Source organism: Camelina sativa, chromosome 10 (genome assembly GCF_000633955.1).
Source record: "Camelina sativa cultivar DH55 chromosome 10, Cs, whole genome shotgun sequence".
NCBI classification, from domain to species: domain Eukaryota; kingdom Viridiplantae; phylum Streptophyta; class Magnoliopsida; order Brassicales; family Brassicaceae; genus Camelina; species Camelina sativa.
The window spans coordinates 6472272-6486747 of record NC_025694.1 but is presented as its reverse complement, the minus strand read 5'-3'; the positions used below and the strand labels follow the sequence as shown (position 1 = coordinate 6486747).

The following is a 14476-nucleotide window of genomic DNA, read 5'->3' as shown; positions in this document are numbered from 1 at the left end:
AAAATACCAAATCGTAGTAATTTACCAACAAAGAATCAAAACATTATCTTTTTGAGAGAGCTCTAAGCAACAGCAGGTCCCTTGAGCTTCTTAGTTATGGCGGCGATGTACTTCCCTTGATGAAATGCTTGCTTCAGCTCCAATTCTGTTGGCTGTCTCGACCCGTCTCCAGCAAATGTTCCCGCCCCGTACGGGCTTCCACCTTTAACGTTCTCCATCTCAAACATACCGGCACCAAATGTGTACCCGATAGGGACAAAAATCATTCCATGATGAACCAGCTGAGTTATGGCAGTTAATCTACACAGTAACCAGTTAACATCAACAATATCACAAGTGGTGTTTTTGATGAATGCTTGATTGGATGGCGAAAAGAAACTTACGCAGTGGTTTCTTGACCACCACCTTGAGAGCCAGTGCTGTAGAAGATTCCGGCTGGTTTGCCGGCGAGCTGCTGAGTCCTCCAAAGGCCGCCGGTTGCATCCAAGAATGCCTTGAACTGAGCAGCCATCATACCAAACCTTGTTGGGAAGCCGAAGACAAATCCATCAGCCTCAGCAAGGTCGTTTGGGGTGATAATAGGAGCATCACTCTTTGGCGGTGCACTCATTTTAGAGAGCACATCTTCTTGGAGCGTTTCAGGTACCTGTCAAGAACAAACGCTAGCTCAATACTTCAGTGTACCCAATCGTTTTTTTTTTTTTTTACAGATATATGTATATATATTTAACGATAACCAATGATCACTGATCAGAAACACTAAGAGCATTAAAATAGATGCAGAATCAAGGAACTTAGTCTGTCGGGAAAACCAACTAAAGGGAAAGCACAATATAGACATAAAAAGCAGAGCTTATGGCAAAACATAGCTTTGTTTTGGTTCTGAACTCTTGAAGTTACTAGTCAGAGATAAAGAAGAACAATGCATGCTAAAAAACCAATGAATGTAGCTCATTGGTTTCCAAAACAGGCATAGCGAAGTAACTAGTCTTCATCCAGTCAATACAATAATAATGTGGACTCACTCAAATGACAATTTCCAGGAAATAAAAAAAAAGTCTAGAAATGGTATTCTCCTTTCTTTCAGTTGTCAGATACAAGCACTAATTTTTTAACCTTAATTAATTCTTACATTCACGATGGGTTTTTAGAATCAAATTGTTGCTAAATGAAATTTGGGTATGAAGAAGAGCCACTAAAGAAAACAACAGTAAAGCAGTAAGCAATAATACAGACCTGCCAGAGTATGGCTTCAACTCCATCAACAGAAGCAGCACCTTTCCTAATCTCCTGTGCTAATTTCTCCACATGGCCGTACATAGAGTAGTACCTGTTAGTTAGTTAGTTAGTTAGTTACACTTGCATTTGTCAAAAAAAGGCACAACTCACTCCCTCCCTCTCTCTCCACATCTCATAAATGTGAATTTTCCCTCTCATTCCCCCAATATAGGAATTTTCAAAATCCAAAAACCCAGCACCATAATAGCAACACAGACACATGATTCTAACCGTAACCTGAACATCAAACGATGCGAACTAATCTAACTAAAAACCACACAGAGAATCTAAGATCAGCGAAGAATCTAAGAACACGCAAGTGTTCTAAAACCAGAAAGAAAGAAAACAAAAATGATGAGGGTAATTGATAATTTGACGTACACGATGTAGACTTTGGTCGCCATTGAACAAGTTGCAGCTCTCTCGATCCTCTCTGAAAGCTTTTTCTAACTTTCCCCCAGAAAATCTAGCTCCAATTATATTGTTGTTAAAATAGCCTACTTGGGTGAATTTTTTAGTCAACGCCCCCGTAAAATGATTAATTTATACTTCTGCCCCGTAATTTTATATCTATTCCCAAAAATACCACCTTATTTGGATTGCTCCTTTAATATTTCCCTTGTGTTTTGTTTGTTTGTGCTTAATTTCGATTGTAATATAAAAGTGAACTGTAAATTTGTATGTATATATATATATATAAATAAAAGTATGATCCAAAGAATTATGTGAATTTGGTAACATTAATGGGAAAATAAGTAACAACGAATGAATCGAATTAAATCATTAAGAGGAGGAAGATGATCATGATCCCCAAATCTCTTTTTCTCTCTCTCCGGTGTTTTTCAATGCCGGCGACGAGAGCAATCACCGAACTCCTCCTCAATAGCTTCCGTGACTAGACAGCGAGAGGCTTCCATCAAATCAGGGCTAAGCCTAAACATCAAAACACAAAACTCCATCTGATTCAACGCACCGTCGCAGTCGAAATCACCTTCTTTAATCATACACCTGACGTCTTCGTCAGTCAAATCCCCGAGATCGAGAACCGCCGCTGCGTTGCGTCGGAGACTGTCGAACGTGATGACTCCTTTCTCTCTGTCCATCAGCAGCTCGAATCCGTTGCAGAGCTCTCCGATCAGACCTTCTCCTCCTAGGTTTCCGGCCATCGCGGGAAGGTAATCGTGGAAACTGGGTGGTTGTGGGTTTTGTTCGGTTGGTCTTGTTGGTGACTTTGGTGAAGCCATTAGAGCTGCTGTATGATGTTTTGTTGTTTTATTTAAAAAATCTGTACTTTGGGTTTCTAATGTTTTGTTCTTTGTGTTTATGTTGTTGTTGTTATTTGGTCTGAAGATGATGAGAAGGAAGAGTGATACTTATAATAAAGAAGGGAGGGAGGGAATTGGGATTTCTGAGAAGGAACATCCATTGAAGCCAGCTAAGATTAATGGTGGGGAAAGGTCCCGTGTCTCGGAAATTGCGATTCAAATCCCAATTTGGTTTTGTGGGTTTCTTCCAGGAAGCTCCCTTTAGAGGGTAGAATCGTCAGTTAAAGTGATGTACATAGAAAGTGCCTAGTGTGAAAGCGGCGAGGGATGAGGGTAAAACCGTCCGATGATTGATTAAAGTAATGGAGGAGTTGTTTGTTTTGTTTATAGTAATGGTTTGTGGAAGTTTCCTCAACAAGATGAGGTCGGCTCGACAAGCCTGATTAGGTGAACTGGTTTTGCCATTCCAGGCATTTTTTTTTTTTTTTTTAGTTATAATTTGTACGTTTAATTACATAGTAACAAGTATTTCATTTTGGCATCTCAATTGGTTTTGTTTTTGAAATATGGGATACCTGTGAAACTGAAAAGTATTCAACTTATTCTAGTAAAACAAACAACACACATGACATATTCAATTTTATAGACTTTCGAGTTATGTCTACAAAGCGCCTTACGTACGAGTTTATAGACTTTCTTTCGACTATTTATAGAACTGAATATCAATTGGGGTAGTCAAATACCTACTCGAATCGTGAATCTGATACTAGTATATATATAAAAAGAATATTATAACTTGCAAGTTGAAACTCGAAATTCCAAACAAACAAAAAAATACATGTGCTTTGACTATGTAATAACAACATTTACTTTTAACTTTCTTCTATGTGAAGTTTCTATGCATGGAATTAGATTAAACCGAAAAAATTGGTGTCCCTTATTCAAAGACATGTTCATGGAAAAACTCTATGCAGCGGGAAGAATATTCTTTACTTGGTCTGCCCGTTCTCTCTATTGCTGCATTTATCTTTTTTAATCTATACACATATATCCAACCAAATCTTGCTTATCGGATTACTAATTGTCATTATTCCATGATTATATTTTTCTAACCAAAAAATCGAATTGCAATAATGCTATTACATTAAAATATGTGTCAAGTTCAAAGAACGAACATTGAATCATGATTTCTGACTAATGATAGCTTTGGTCTTACTCTTGCCTCGTTAATTTGGCTTGTCTTTTTAAATGGTGGCGACAAACCATTATGCTCTTATCGAGAGAGTAACTTTAGTAAATTCAAATCCCACGAACTCGATAAAACTGCATTTTGTACACAGCCTCAAATTTGCTACTGAAATTTTAAATCTGTTGAATCATGTTTTACATCCAGTAATAAGTTGTTTTTATTTGAAACTGTACATGTATAATCTGATATTGAATTTTGCATATTTGGCACTTTCTCGATTTCTTCTTAATCCATGCGGCTTCGTCTCTTAGATTATATGAAGCTTACTAGCAGTGTAACCTTGGGCCGGCCGACAGGCCGAATCAGTCATCACCAACGTTCATCGTTGCGGATTTTGACCTGGTTCGGGTCGAGAAAGCCCATCACAACATCTTACTTCTATAGGAATTTTATACTGTCAACTGTGAAGTGTAAACAAACGTTAAGCTCATGATTTGTTTGTTTTTAAATATATAATGGTTTCTGTACTCCCCACTAGATTTTTGTTTATCTTCCTTAAATTACATTATTTAGTTCCAACTGTGAAGCAAATTTGCATCTCCATTGAATCATTCCATCCTTGGTCCTATAATATATAGTAAAACAAAACAAAAAAAATCTCTAAGCACGTTGTGGTTGACATTAAGAGCAAATAATATCACGACGCAAGATATTGCACAGCTACTCATTCCAATTCTCTTCCATGTCTCTCATTAACAAATGTAAAAATTATATTCCAACGTACCTTAATTAACTATCTAATTCCAGTCATTATCATCGTTTATGTATAGCTACTCCGTTTCCGACTCTCTCCGGTTCCATTAAACCGGCTATGGAAGCCAGTAATGTGCTTCCTCTGCTCCTAATCTCTCTGTTTTTGACGTTTCTTGTCACACAAGGAACTGATATCATCACAACAAACCAGACTCTAAAAGACGGAGACACCATTGTTTCAAAAGGTGGGACCTTCGAGCTTGGTTTCTTCTCTCTGGGAGGGTCAAGAAACCGTTATCTCGGTATTTGGTACAAGCAAATCTCTCTCCAGACCGTTGTTTGGGTCGCTAACAGAGATTCTCCTCTCTACGATCTCTCAGGAACCTTAAAAATCTCTGGAAACGGGAGCTTATGTGTCGCCAATGGGAGAAAATACCTCCTCTGGTCATCGTCATCATCTTCCCAGAGAACCGGCGTAAAAGATCCGATTGTTCAGATTCTTGATACAGGTAATTTAGTTGTGAGAAACTCAGAGGATGATCAAGATTACATATGGCAGAGTTTAGATTACCCAGGAGATATGTTTCTTCCAGGAATGAAATACGGTATTAACTTTCTAACCGGTATAAACCGGTTCTTGACGTCTTGGAGATCTGTAGACGATCCATCAACTGGTAACTACACGAACAAAATGGATCCAAACGGCGTTCCTCAGTTTTTCTTGAAGAAAAACTCAGTTGATATCTTCAGGGCTGGTCCATGGAACGGTCTAAGATTCACGGGTATGCCTCACCTAAAACCTAACCCTATCTATCGGTTCGAGTTCGTGTTCACGGAGGAAGAAGCTTACTACACTTACAAGCTCGAAAACCCAACAGTGATCACAAGAATGCAGCTGAATGCCAATGGAGCTTTGCAACGTTACACTTGGGTCGATAGTCTTCAAAGTTGGAACTTCTATTTATCGGCTATTATGGATAGTTGTGATCTCTACACGTTGTGTGGCTCTTACGGAAGCTGCAACATCAATGAATCTCCGGCTTGTAGGTGTTTAAAAGGGTTTGTTCCTAAATCTCCAAAGGCTTGGGTTGCAGGGGATTGGTCCGAAGGGTGTGTTAGAAGAGTGGAAATGGGTTGTGGTAAAGGAGAAGAAGGTTTTCTTAAGATTTCAAAGTTGAAGTTACCAGATACAAGAAAATCGTGGTATGATAAAAGCATGGATTTGAACGAGTGCAAAAGGGTATGCTTGAGAAACTGTACTTGCTCGGCTTATTCGCATTTCGATATTAGAGATGGAGGAAGGGGGTGTATTCTCTGGTTTGGAGATTTGATTGATATAAGAGAGTATAATGAAAACGGACAAGATCTGTATGTGAGGCTTGCTTCTTCTGAGATAGGTAAGGTTTAAGACATGTGAAACAGGAAACATTGTTTTACTGAGAAATATTATAACTCTTGATCACTTTCTATATTTTGTTTTCTTCTACAGAAGAGTATAATATCCATTACGTGAAGGGGAAGTTAAGGGTGATGCTCATTATAGCTTTATGTACAGCAATGTTTCTTATGTGCCTTTGCATTGGTTTAACTGTCTTCAACATAAAGAAAAAGAAACTTGCAACCAAAGGTAAATGATTGTAGTTGTAGCTCTCAGTAATTAAGTATCTTAATTTTCAACTGTGCTTATTAAAACCGTTGAATGATTCAGAAATTGTGCAGCGCGAATCAGTCCGTGTTTCAAGCAGGAAAAAAGAAGAGGAAGATCTTGAATTACCGTTTCTTGATCTTGACACGATCTCAGAAGCTACAAATGGATTCTCTAATGGGAATAAACTTGGACAAGGTGGTTTTGGACTGGTCTATAAGGTAACAAACCACATCTCTTGTCTAGTTTTCAGATTCTACTCAAAAAGGGTAAAATGTTTTGATTTTTTTTTTTTCTAGGGAACATTGGCTAGTGGACAAGAAATTGCTGTAAAGAGGCTCTCAAGAACGTCAAGACAAGGGAAAGAAGAATTCACGAACGAGATCAAGTTGATTGCAAAGCTGCAACACCGTAACCTTGTGAAGATTCTTGGGTATTGCGTGGAGGAAGATGAAAGAATGCTTATCTACGAGTATCAACCAAACAGAAGCGTGGACTCTTTCATTTTCGATAAAGAACGGCGCAGAGAACTTGATTGGCCTAAACGGGTGGAAATAATCAAAGGGATTGCTAGAGGACTGATGTATCTCCATCAAGATTCAAGGCTTCGAATCATCCACCGCGACCTCAAAGCAAGCAATGTTTTGCTTGATTCTGATATGAACGCGAAAATCTCGGATTTCGGATTGGCTAGAACCTTGGGAGGAGATGAAACTGAAGCTAACACGACCAAAGTGGTTGGAACATAGTAAGATTACCTATCTTTCTTGATTTTTAATGCAAAGCCTTAAAGCAAGCAAACAGATTTTAAAAGGATTTGTTCTCTATCTTTGTGCAGTGGATATATGTCTCCAGAATATCAAATCGATGGGTACTTCTCATTAAAATCCGATGTATTTAGCTTTGGAGTTTTGGTATTAGAGATAGTATCAGGAAGAAGAAACCGCGGATTCTGTAATGAAGAAGACAAGCTTAACCTTATTGGCCACGTAAGTATATTAGCAGCAACAGCGTAAATTAACTTCTATTTTTGTAAACTTAGCTTAATTACATTATGGTATTCTTCAGGCTTGGAGGCAACACATAGAAGATAAAGCATGTGAACTAATCGATGAAGCTTTCAAGGAGTCATGTACCGATATTTCTGAAGTTTTAAGAGTGATACACATTGGTCTGCTATGTGTACAACAAGATCCTCAAGATAGACCAAACATGTCAGTGGTGGTTCTGATGCTGAGCAGTGAAATGTTGCTTCTTGATCCGAAGCAGCCAGGGTTTTTTAATGAACGAAATCTCTTGTATTCCGACACTTTATCCATTAATCTCGAGATTCCTTCCAATAATTTACAAACCATGAGTGTAATAGAGCCTAGATAAACCTTGTAATTGTTCTCTGTGTATTTCATAATCTGTAACCTTTTTGCGCTTGATTTGTTCTTATTAACACATTGCATCAAATTACTAACCATAGTTTATACATGTTTTTCTACCGTCCTTGCAACATGTAATGGAGACTTCGTTTTGGGATTCAAAGTTTCCTTTTTTTCACAGTTCTCTGTTGTTTATTTTTCTTTACATTTCCCTGTGTTGTTTAAGACCAATCTTGAGAAAATTTTGTGTCGAGGAATCCATGAACAGTTTACTTCTTGCTCAGTTGACGTGAGTTTGTGGTTGAATAAGCTATTCTCTCGTCCCATAGCTGGATCTCCCGTGAAGGATAAGCCGTTCCAAGATCCTAAGCGATATGAATAACTCGAACAGAGACATTCTCTGTTTTGGGTATCTTTGTTCTTTCTTTTTTTTTTGGTTTAAGCGATAAGATGCTCTTATTACCATCTTCTTTCTCTGTTGCTTATTATAGTGTCATTACTCCAAGAATATCCCTCAAGGATGGAGATACTCTTCGTTCTCCCCGGATCATGTTTTCCAACTTGGGTTCTTTAGTCTTGACCAAGAAGAGCAGCCTCAACATCGGTTGGTGGTTTCTTGGCTTGTGGCACAAGAAACCATTTGCAGTCATTTGGGTGACCAAGTAAAACAATCCTCATATTAGGGTGTTTTGTTTTAATACAGAGGCAGATTATGATCCATCATTAGATTTAGACGGCCAATGTTTGAAGTTTCTCATATTACAAGAATGTATAAGCCTAGCAAGGACAAAAGCACTAAGTAAGATGTAGCTAATCCTCCTTGACTAAGTCCCATTTAAGGGACTGAGTGGTCAAAAGATATATGTTAGATATATTTGATGATGGAAATTTTTTAGAAAAGTAAAATGGTCTAGTACACAATGTACTCTCGTTTTTTTGACAAAAATCTTGAATATTCAAAAGTTTGTTGGTAAAAGGTTTTTCAACTAAAAAAGGTATTTCAACTAAGGAGGAGGCAGAAAACATTAGTTTGCAACAATATAGTTGAAACTTGTAGCCATGATCGAGAATTTTCCTATCGATTTTAGGTGTCCGGGTTATTGTAACTTTTCGAGTATTTAGGAGTGGACATGTTTTTGACATTTTTATAGCAAAACTGAAATTGTTCGAAAAGAAAATCAAAGCCTGAATTTGGCACATGAAAACGTAATAAGATCATCGCTGTCTTATGCTAACATTTGAACGTGGAGACTGTAAGAGATACCAAAAAACGTGAATACAACAAAAAAAGGAAAGAGAAGAAACGTGGACAAAAGACGAAGCCCATGATAATCACCCCCTTAAGGCCGTCTCAGCTTAGGCACACTGTACTGTCTTGTAGCTAGTCTTTTTCTCACAGTCGTGTCATCTTAAGGGTTTCTAAACGTACGGGTTTTCTTATTGATTGGGTTTGAATGCAAAATAGAAATATTGAAGCTTTGTATTATTATTCTTTCTTAATGCTTACAACAGTGAGTTTACCTTATTTATACAATCTCCATAAACCCTGCAGACAGATGTCATCATTCTTTAATACAGATTGAATCAAGGGCTTGAAATCTATTTGACAGCTTGATGTTATCTTTCTCGTTTGGATGCTTGTTGACTGCTTTAGTCGTACATCCTTCAACGGCAACTTCCTTCTACTTTCCTTTTGAATTAGCCGTTGGAGTGTTGCAGAGTTGGTCTTTGTTGGGCTTCACTCTTTCTTCCACAAGGCCCAACTTACCTTTGTTCTTAACGACGCCGTTTGCGCTTGTTGAGAAGGAAAGAAAATGTTCTGCTTTTGGACTTGTATGGCTAACATCCCCCCCCCCCCTCAAACTTGGTGTGGGAGGAAGTCCTACACCAAGTTTGCTCCTGAGAAAGTTGAAAACATTGAACTCGAGGGACTTGGTGAATATGTCGGTGATCTGTTGTTCTCCAGGAATGTGTGTAACCACTAATGTCTTTAAAGCGACTCTCTCCCGAACATAATGATAGTCAATATCAAAATGCTTGGTTCTATTGTGGAATGATGGGTTTTCGGTTAGATAGACAGCAGAGAGATTATCGCAATACAGCTCAGGAATGTTAGGAAGAGCAATATGGAGTTCTCGTAGTACAGAGCTTACCCATTTGACCTCAGCTGCTGTTTCCGACAAGGACCTATACTCTGCTTCTGTTGAGCTTCTCGATACTGTCGGTTGCTTTTTGGAAGACCATGAAATGAGATTCCGGCCAAGATATGTGCAGTAAGCACCAACCGACCTTATGTTAGTCTTGCAATTTGCCCAATCACTGTCACTGTAAGCCTTCAACGCAAAGGAAGAGTTGTTGCTGTAAGTAATTCCCATCGTGATTGTACCTTTAATGTACCTGAGAATCCGTTTGAGGAGTTGAAAATCTGACACTGAAGGCTTGTGCATCTTCTGACAGACATAATTAATAGCGAACTGAATGTCTGGTCTGGTCAATGTCAAATACTGCAACTTCCCTGCTAAGCTCCTGAAGTATCTAGGGTCTGAGAAGTCTTCGTTTTGACGTTTGATTTTATCCAGTTCCAGAGGTAGAGGTGTAAGCATTGGTGCACAATGTTCCATGGATGCAGCAATGAGAAGGTCCTCAGCATATCTCTGCTGTGACATGAATAAGCCATTATGGAACGTTTGAATTTGAATACCGAGGAAGTAACGAGCTTGACCCAAGTCTTTCATGCGGAACTGTTGAGCAAGTGCTTCTAGTAGACGACTGAGAGTCTTTGAGTTGTTTCCAGTGATGATCATATCATCCACGTAAAGAAGCAAAAGAATGGTGTCATTGTTGTGTTCATACGAAAACAGAGAAGGGTCATGGTGACTGTAGACAAAGCCAAATTCAAGCAGGAACCCATTGAACTTGTCAAACCAAGCCCGTGGTGACTGTTTCAAGCCGTATAAGGCCTTATGGAGAAGATAAACGTGATCAGGCTTGTCTGGATCTACGAATCTTGCGGGTTGTTTCATGTAAACAGTCTCCTTGAGATCTCCGTGTAAAAAGGCGTTTTTAACGTCCATTTGTTTTAGCTCCCATTTCTTAACTGTTGGTGTATGAAGTACCATTCTCACTGTTGGAGTTCTGACTACGGGACTGTATGTCTCCAGATAGTCTATTCCTTCCTCTTGATCAAAGCCTTTGGCCACCAAGCGAGCTCTAAGCATATCCAAGGTGCCATCAGCATTGTACTTGGGTCGAAAAACCCACTTATTTCCCAGAACATGCATATCAGGTTCTGGAGGAACTAAGGACTAGGTATTGGCCTCTTTGCAATTTCCCATTTCCTCTCCCATGGCATTATTCCAGCCTGGATGTTTTAAAGCTTTTGTGACTGTTTTCGGTTCTGGATATGAGACTTTATGAGTAAGCAAAGCATATCTCAGGTTTGGTTTTCGAATACCAACCTTTCCTCTAGTCACCATAGGGTGCTCATTAGTGATAGCAACCTCTGCCGTTTGTCCTGGTGTTACTGAATTTGTGATCTGTGACTCTTGTCTTGACTGCATAGTACATGTCTCTTGTAGAGGGGGAGCGTTGTCGCCAATAGAAGCAGGGTCTGAGCTTGTCGTACGCTCAGAACACTCCTCTCTTACTGAGACAGTATTTTTTGCAGTGATAGGAGGCGAAAGTGGTGTGACTTGTTATGGTGATGATGGCGTATGAAGGACTGGAACCTTATCACTTGGTGAAGAGGATGGCTCAGACGTGTCGCTTTGTGAGGCAAATCCCTTGTACCAAACTGATGATAGAGGAGTATTATCTCGTGGGTGAAGATGACTATATGTTGTTGAGACAGCTTCGTCAAATACTACATGACGACTGATGTAAACTCGACCTGTAGGTGGATAGAGGCAACAATATCCTTTATACTTTTCGTTATATCCAAGAAACACGCATTTCAAAGACTTTGGGAAGCAGGCACACCCAAACGATCGTAGAGCAGAGTAAGTAGGAGAGTGATCGAATGCTTTTGAAAATGGAGTCTCTGTATCCTCAAGATGAGCTGCAGGAAGCAAGTTAATGAGAAAGTTGGTTGTAAAGAATGCCTCAACCCAATACTTTAATGGAGTTTTACTCTGAAACATCATCGCTAGACCCAATTATGTGATGTGTCTGTGTTTCCTTTCCGCCAAACCGTTTTGTTGACGTGTGTGAGGACAAGAAATGATTTGTTGTATTCCATTGTCTTGTAGGTGTTGTAGGAATTGATTACTGATGAATTCTCCTCCACCGTTGCACTGAAATGACTTAATCTTGCAATTAAACTGATTCTCAACCAACTTTTGAAACATAACAAAGATGTGAAAGAAGTCTGATTTTCTTTTAAGCGGATTGAACCAGCTGAACCGAGAGTAATTGTCTACAAAGACTACATAGAAACGAAAGCCTTGCACAGAATTTATTGGAGAGGGTCCCCATAGATCACAGTGGACTCTCTCAAGGACTCTAGAAGCAGTAAACGTAGAAAAAAACAAACGGAAGTCTTGAGATTTTTCCTAGCTAACAAGCTTCACACACTGTCTTGGTGACTTTATTGAAAGCAATGGACTTATTCTTGACTAATTGTTGGAGGACTTGACTGTGAGGGTGCCCAAGTCTTCTGTACCACACTTCATCACTAGCAAGGTGTTGTTGTGCAGAGTAGAAGGCTTGCATCTTTGGTTCCCCCAAGCTATAGACATCATTGTGGAGATTTCCCATTACCAGTAGTTTCCGTGTTGCCTTATCATTTATACGAACACCATCATCATCAAATTCAAAGTCGCATGGATAATCCTTAGTGACCTTAGATACAGACGACAATGATTTTGCATTGTCAGGACAAACAAGAACATCTTTTAATGGTAGATTACCTGAGGTAGAGGCAATAGATGCAGAACCAGTGTTGGTAATGGGGAAGAACGATCCATCACCAACAATCACTGAATCAGAACCAGTGTATGGCTGAGAGTGAGTGAGAACTTGAGTGTTGTTGGTGAAGTGAGCCATGGAGCCGGAGTCAGGAAGCCACTCATGGCCATGTTGATCTGTAACATCGGTAATTCGCATTGCATCCATAGCAACAGGAACATCTTCACATTGGTAGCTGTTGTTGAACCTGTGCCAACAGCGAAGGGCTGGATGACCACTCTTCCCGCAGATTTGACAGATCACGTTCTGAGTACTCGACGAATGAGAGACTTGTTGGTGAAAGCCTCGTCCTTTGGTTGAGTATGAGTTGCGGCCACCACGTCTGTTATATCCCCTGCCTCTACCACCGTATTGTTGCTGTGGGTGATAGGATTCATTGGTCTGAGTCACTGCAAAGGCTAAGTGCGGAGATATCGTGTTCTCAATCATGTAGGCCTGAAGCCTATCATCATACCCAGTAAGCTTCAGTATCACATCATCAAGAGTAGGACTAGGAGCATAGTTTAAAGCATTTTCAATCGTTGTTTTAATCGGTTCATACTCTCATCCTAGACCGTTCATCGCAGCAAATATTTTCATTTTCTCTTGAACTGGACTACCGACAGCGGCTAACTGATCACAAACACTCTTAATTTCCCTAAGGTAAACAGACATACTCTTATCCTTCTTTTGAAAAGTTTGTAACTTTCTCTGAAGCTCAAACAACCTAGAGGATGACACCCTATTAAAGTGATTAGCTAGACCTCATAGGATGTGGAGCAGTTTTGGACAACACTGAGAATGTCTTCAGCAAAGGAGCCAAGGAGCCATGACTTGACGACTGAGTCTGTTCTGAGCCAGTTCTGTTGTTCTTGCTGAAACTCTGGATTAGGCCTTTCTGTTGTAGTGTCGTTGATTCCAGGAAAGCTGACAGTGGATAAAGTCACAGGAACGGAGCCGTTGACGAAGCCTAATAGACCTTGGCCCACCAGAAACGTCTCAAACTGAATCTTCCACAGAGGGTAGTTCTGTCCGTTGAGAGTGATAGTGACGCAGTTGGAAATGCTTAGTGACGGGACCGTGTAGGAAACCGTGGAACGGTTTGCTATAGTCTCAGATCGACTGAGCTCTGATACCATGAAAGCAAAATAGAAATATTGAAGCTTTGTATTATTATTCTTTTTTAATGTTTACAATGGTGAGTTTGCCTTATTTATACAATTGGCATAAACCCTAGTTGTTGCAGACAGATGTCATCATCCTTTTACACAGATTGAATCAAGGGCTTGAAATCTATTTGACAGCTTGATGTTATCTTTCTCGTTTGGACGCTTGTTGACTACTTTAGCCGTACATCCTTCATCAACAACTTCCTTCTGCTTTCTTTTTGAATTAGCCGTTGGAGTGTTGCAGAGTTGGTCCTTGTTGGACATCACTCTTTCTTCCACAAGGCCGAACTTACTTTTGTGCTTAACGATGTTGTTTGCGTTTGTTGAGAGGGAAAACAAATGTTCTGCTTTTGAACTTGTATGGCTAACAGGGTTTTTATGGAATATAAAATAAACTAATAAAATTATGTATGAAACATTTATTATGAATTTATTATAAGTAAAGTAAAATCAAATGAATGATTTACCAAAAAAACAAACTCAACATTTTTTGGCGTTTCGTTTATTTTGAATAATTAGTAATTTTGTATTAAAAATTTACAAAAAAAAAACGATCTCAACACTGCATATCATCTAACCCATACAGTACATACATGATACATGAGACACGCCACATATATGAGAAGATAAGAACTAAAAAAGAAGGGATGTATTCAAACTATTCTGACAATTATATATAAAGCACACACATAGTGAATATGAACAATAAACCTCTCGTCTTCAAAGTTCTGACTTCTTCCAAAATTCTTATCCACACAAAAAGAAAAAAAAAAAAAAAAAAAAAGGAAAAAGTGAGAAGTGGTGGTTGTCTGGTATTAAGGGTACTCACTTCTCTCTTTTTCAACACAGCCCGACACACATGT

The 14476-nt window shown here is 39.2% G+C and overlaps 3 protein-coding genes across 4 annotated transcripts in view; 1 reads left to right on the top strand and 2 right to left on the bottom strand.

Annotated features, from left to right (window-relative positions):
• LOC104717510 (probable NAD(P)H dehydrogenase (quinone) FQR1-like 1) overlaps nucleotides 1-1887 on the bottom strand; it is a 5493-nt gene extending 3606 nt beyond the window's left edge. The window contains exons 1-4 of one of the 2 annotated variants that reach the window (XM_010435086.2): nucleotides 1660-1887; nucleotides 1237-1330; nucleotides 384-646; nucleotides 236-300 (exon numbers count right to left, since the gene is read on the bottom strand). In XM_010435086.2, coding sequence (XP_010433388.1) covers nucleotides 236-300; nucleotides 384-646; nucleotides 1237-1330; nucleotides 1660-1682 — 445 coding nt within the window. In that variant the 5' untranslated portion in view covers nucleotides 1683-1887. Of the gene's footprint in view, nucleotides 1-6; nucleotides 301-383; nucleotides 647-1236; nucleotides 1331-1659 lie in introns of those variants that run through there. The other variant, XM_019230852.1, reaches the window with a different exon arrangement.
• On the bottom strand, nucleotides 1988-2691 carry LOC104717508 (calcium-binding protein PBP1-like). The gene has a single exon (XM_010435084.2). The coding sequence runs from the start codon at nucleotides 2520-2522 to the stop codon at nucleotides 2121-2123; it is 402 nt and encodes a 133-aa protein (XP_010433386.1). The 5' UTR covers nucleotides 2523-2691; the 3' UTR covers nucleotides 1988-2120.
• LOC104717507 (G-type lectin S-receptor-like serine/threonine-protein kinase At4g27290) lies at nucleotides 4450-7626 on the top strand. The gene is made up of 6 exons (XM_010435083.2): nucleotides 4450-5882; nucleotides 5975-6112; nucleotides 6194-6351; nucleotides 6430-6878; nucleotides 6969-7119; nucleotides 7199-7626. The coding sequence occupies exons 1-6, from the start codon at nucleotides 4604-4606 to the stop codon at nucleotides 7505-7507; spliced, it is 2484 nt and encodes an 827-aa protein (XP_010433385.1). The 5' UTR covers nucleotides 4450-4603; the 3' UTR covers nucleotides 7508-7626.

Excerpts from the sequence above, each read along its gene's own strand:
- LOC104717508 (XM_010435084.2), bottom strand. The coding sequence starts at position 2,522 with ATGGCTTCACCAAAGTCACCAACAAGACCAACCGAACAAAACCCACAA.
- LOC104717507 (XM_010435083.2), top strand. The coding sequence starts at position 4,604 with ATGGAAGCCAGTAATGTGCTTCCTCTGCTCCTAATCTCTCTGTTTTTG. Across the intron at positions 5,883-5,974 it reads GCTTGCTTCTTCTGAGATAG|AAGAGTATAATATCCATTAC; the intron begins GTAAGGTTTAAG and ends TTTCTTCTACAG. Across the intron at positions 6,352-6,429 it reads GTTTTGGACTGGTCTATAAG|GGAACATTGGCTAGTGGACA; the intron begins GTAACAAACCAC and ends TTTTTTTTCTAG.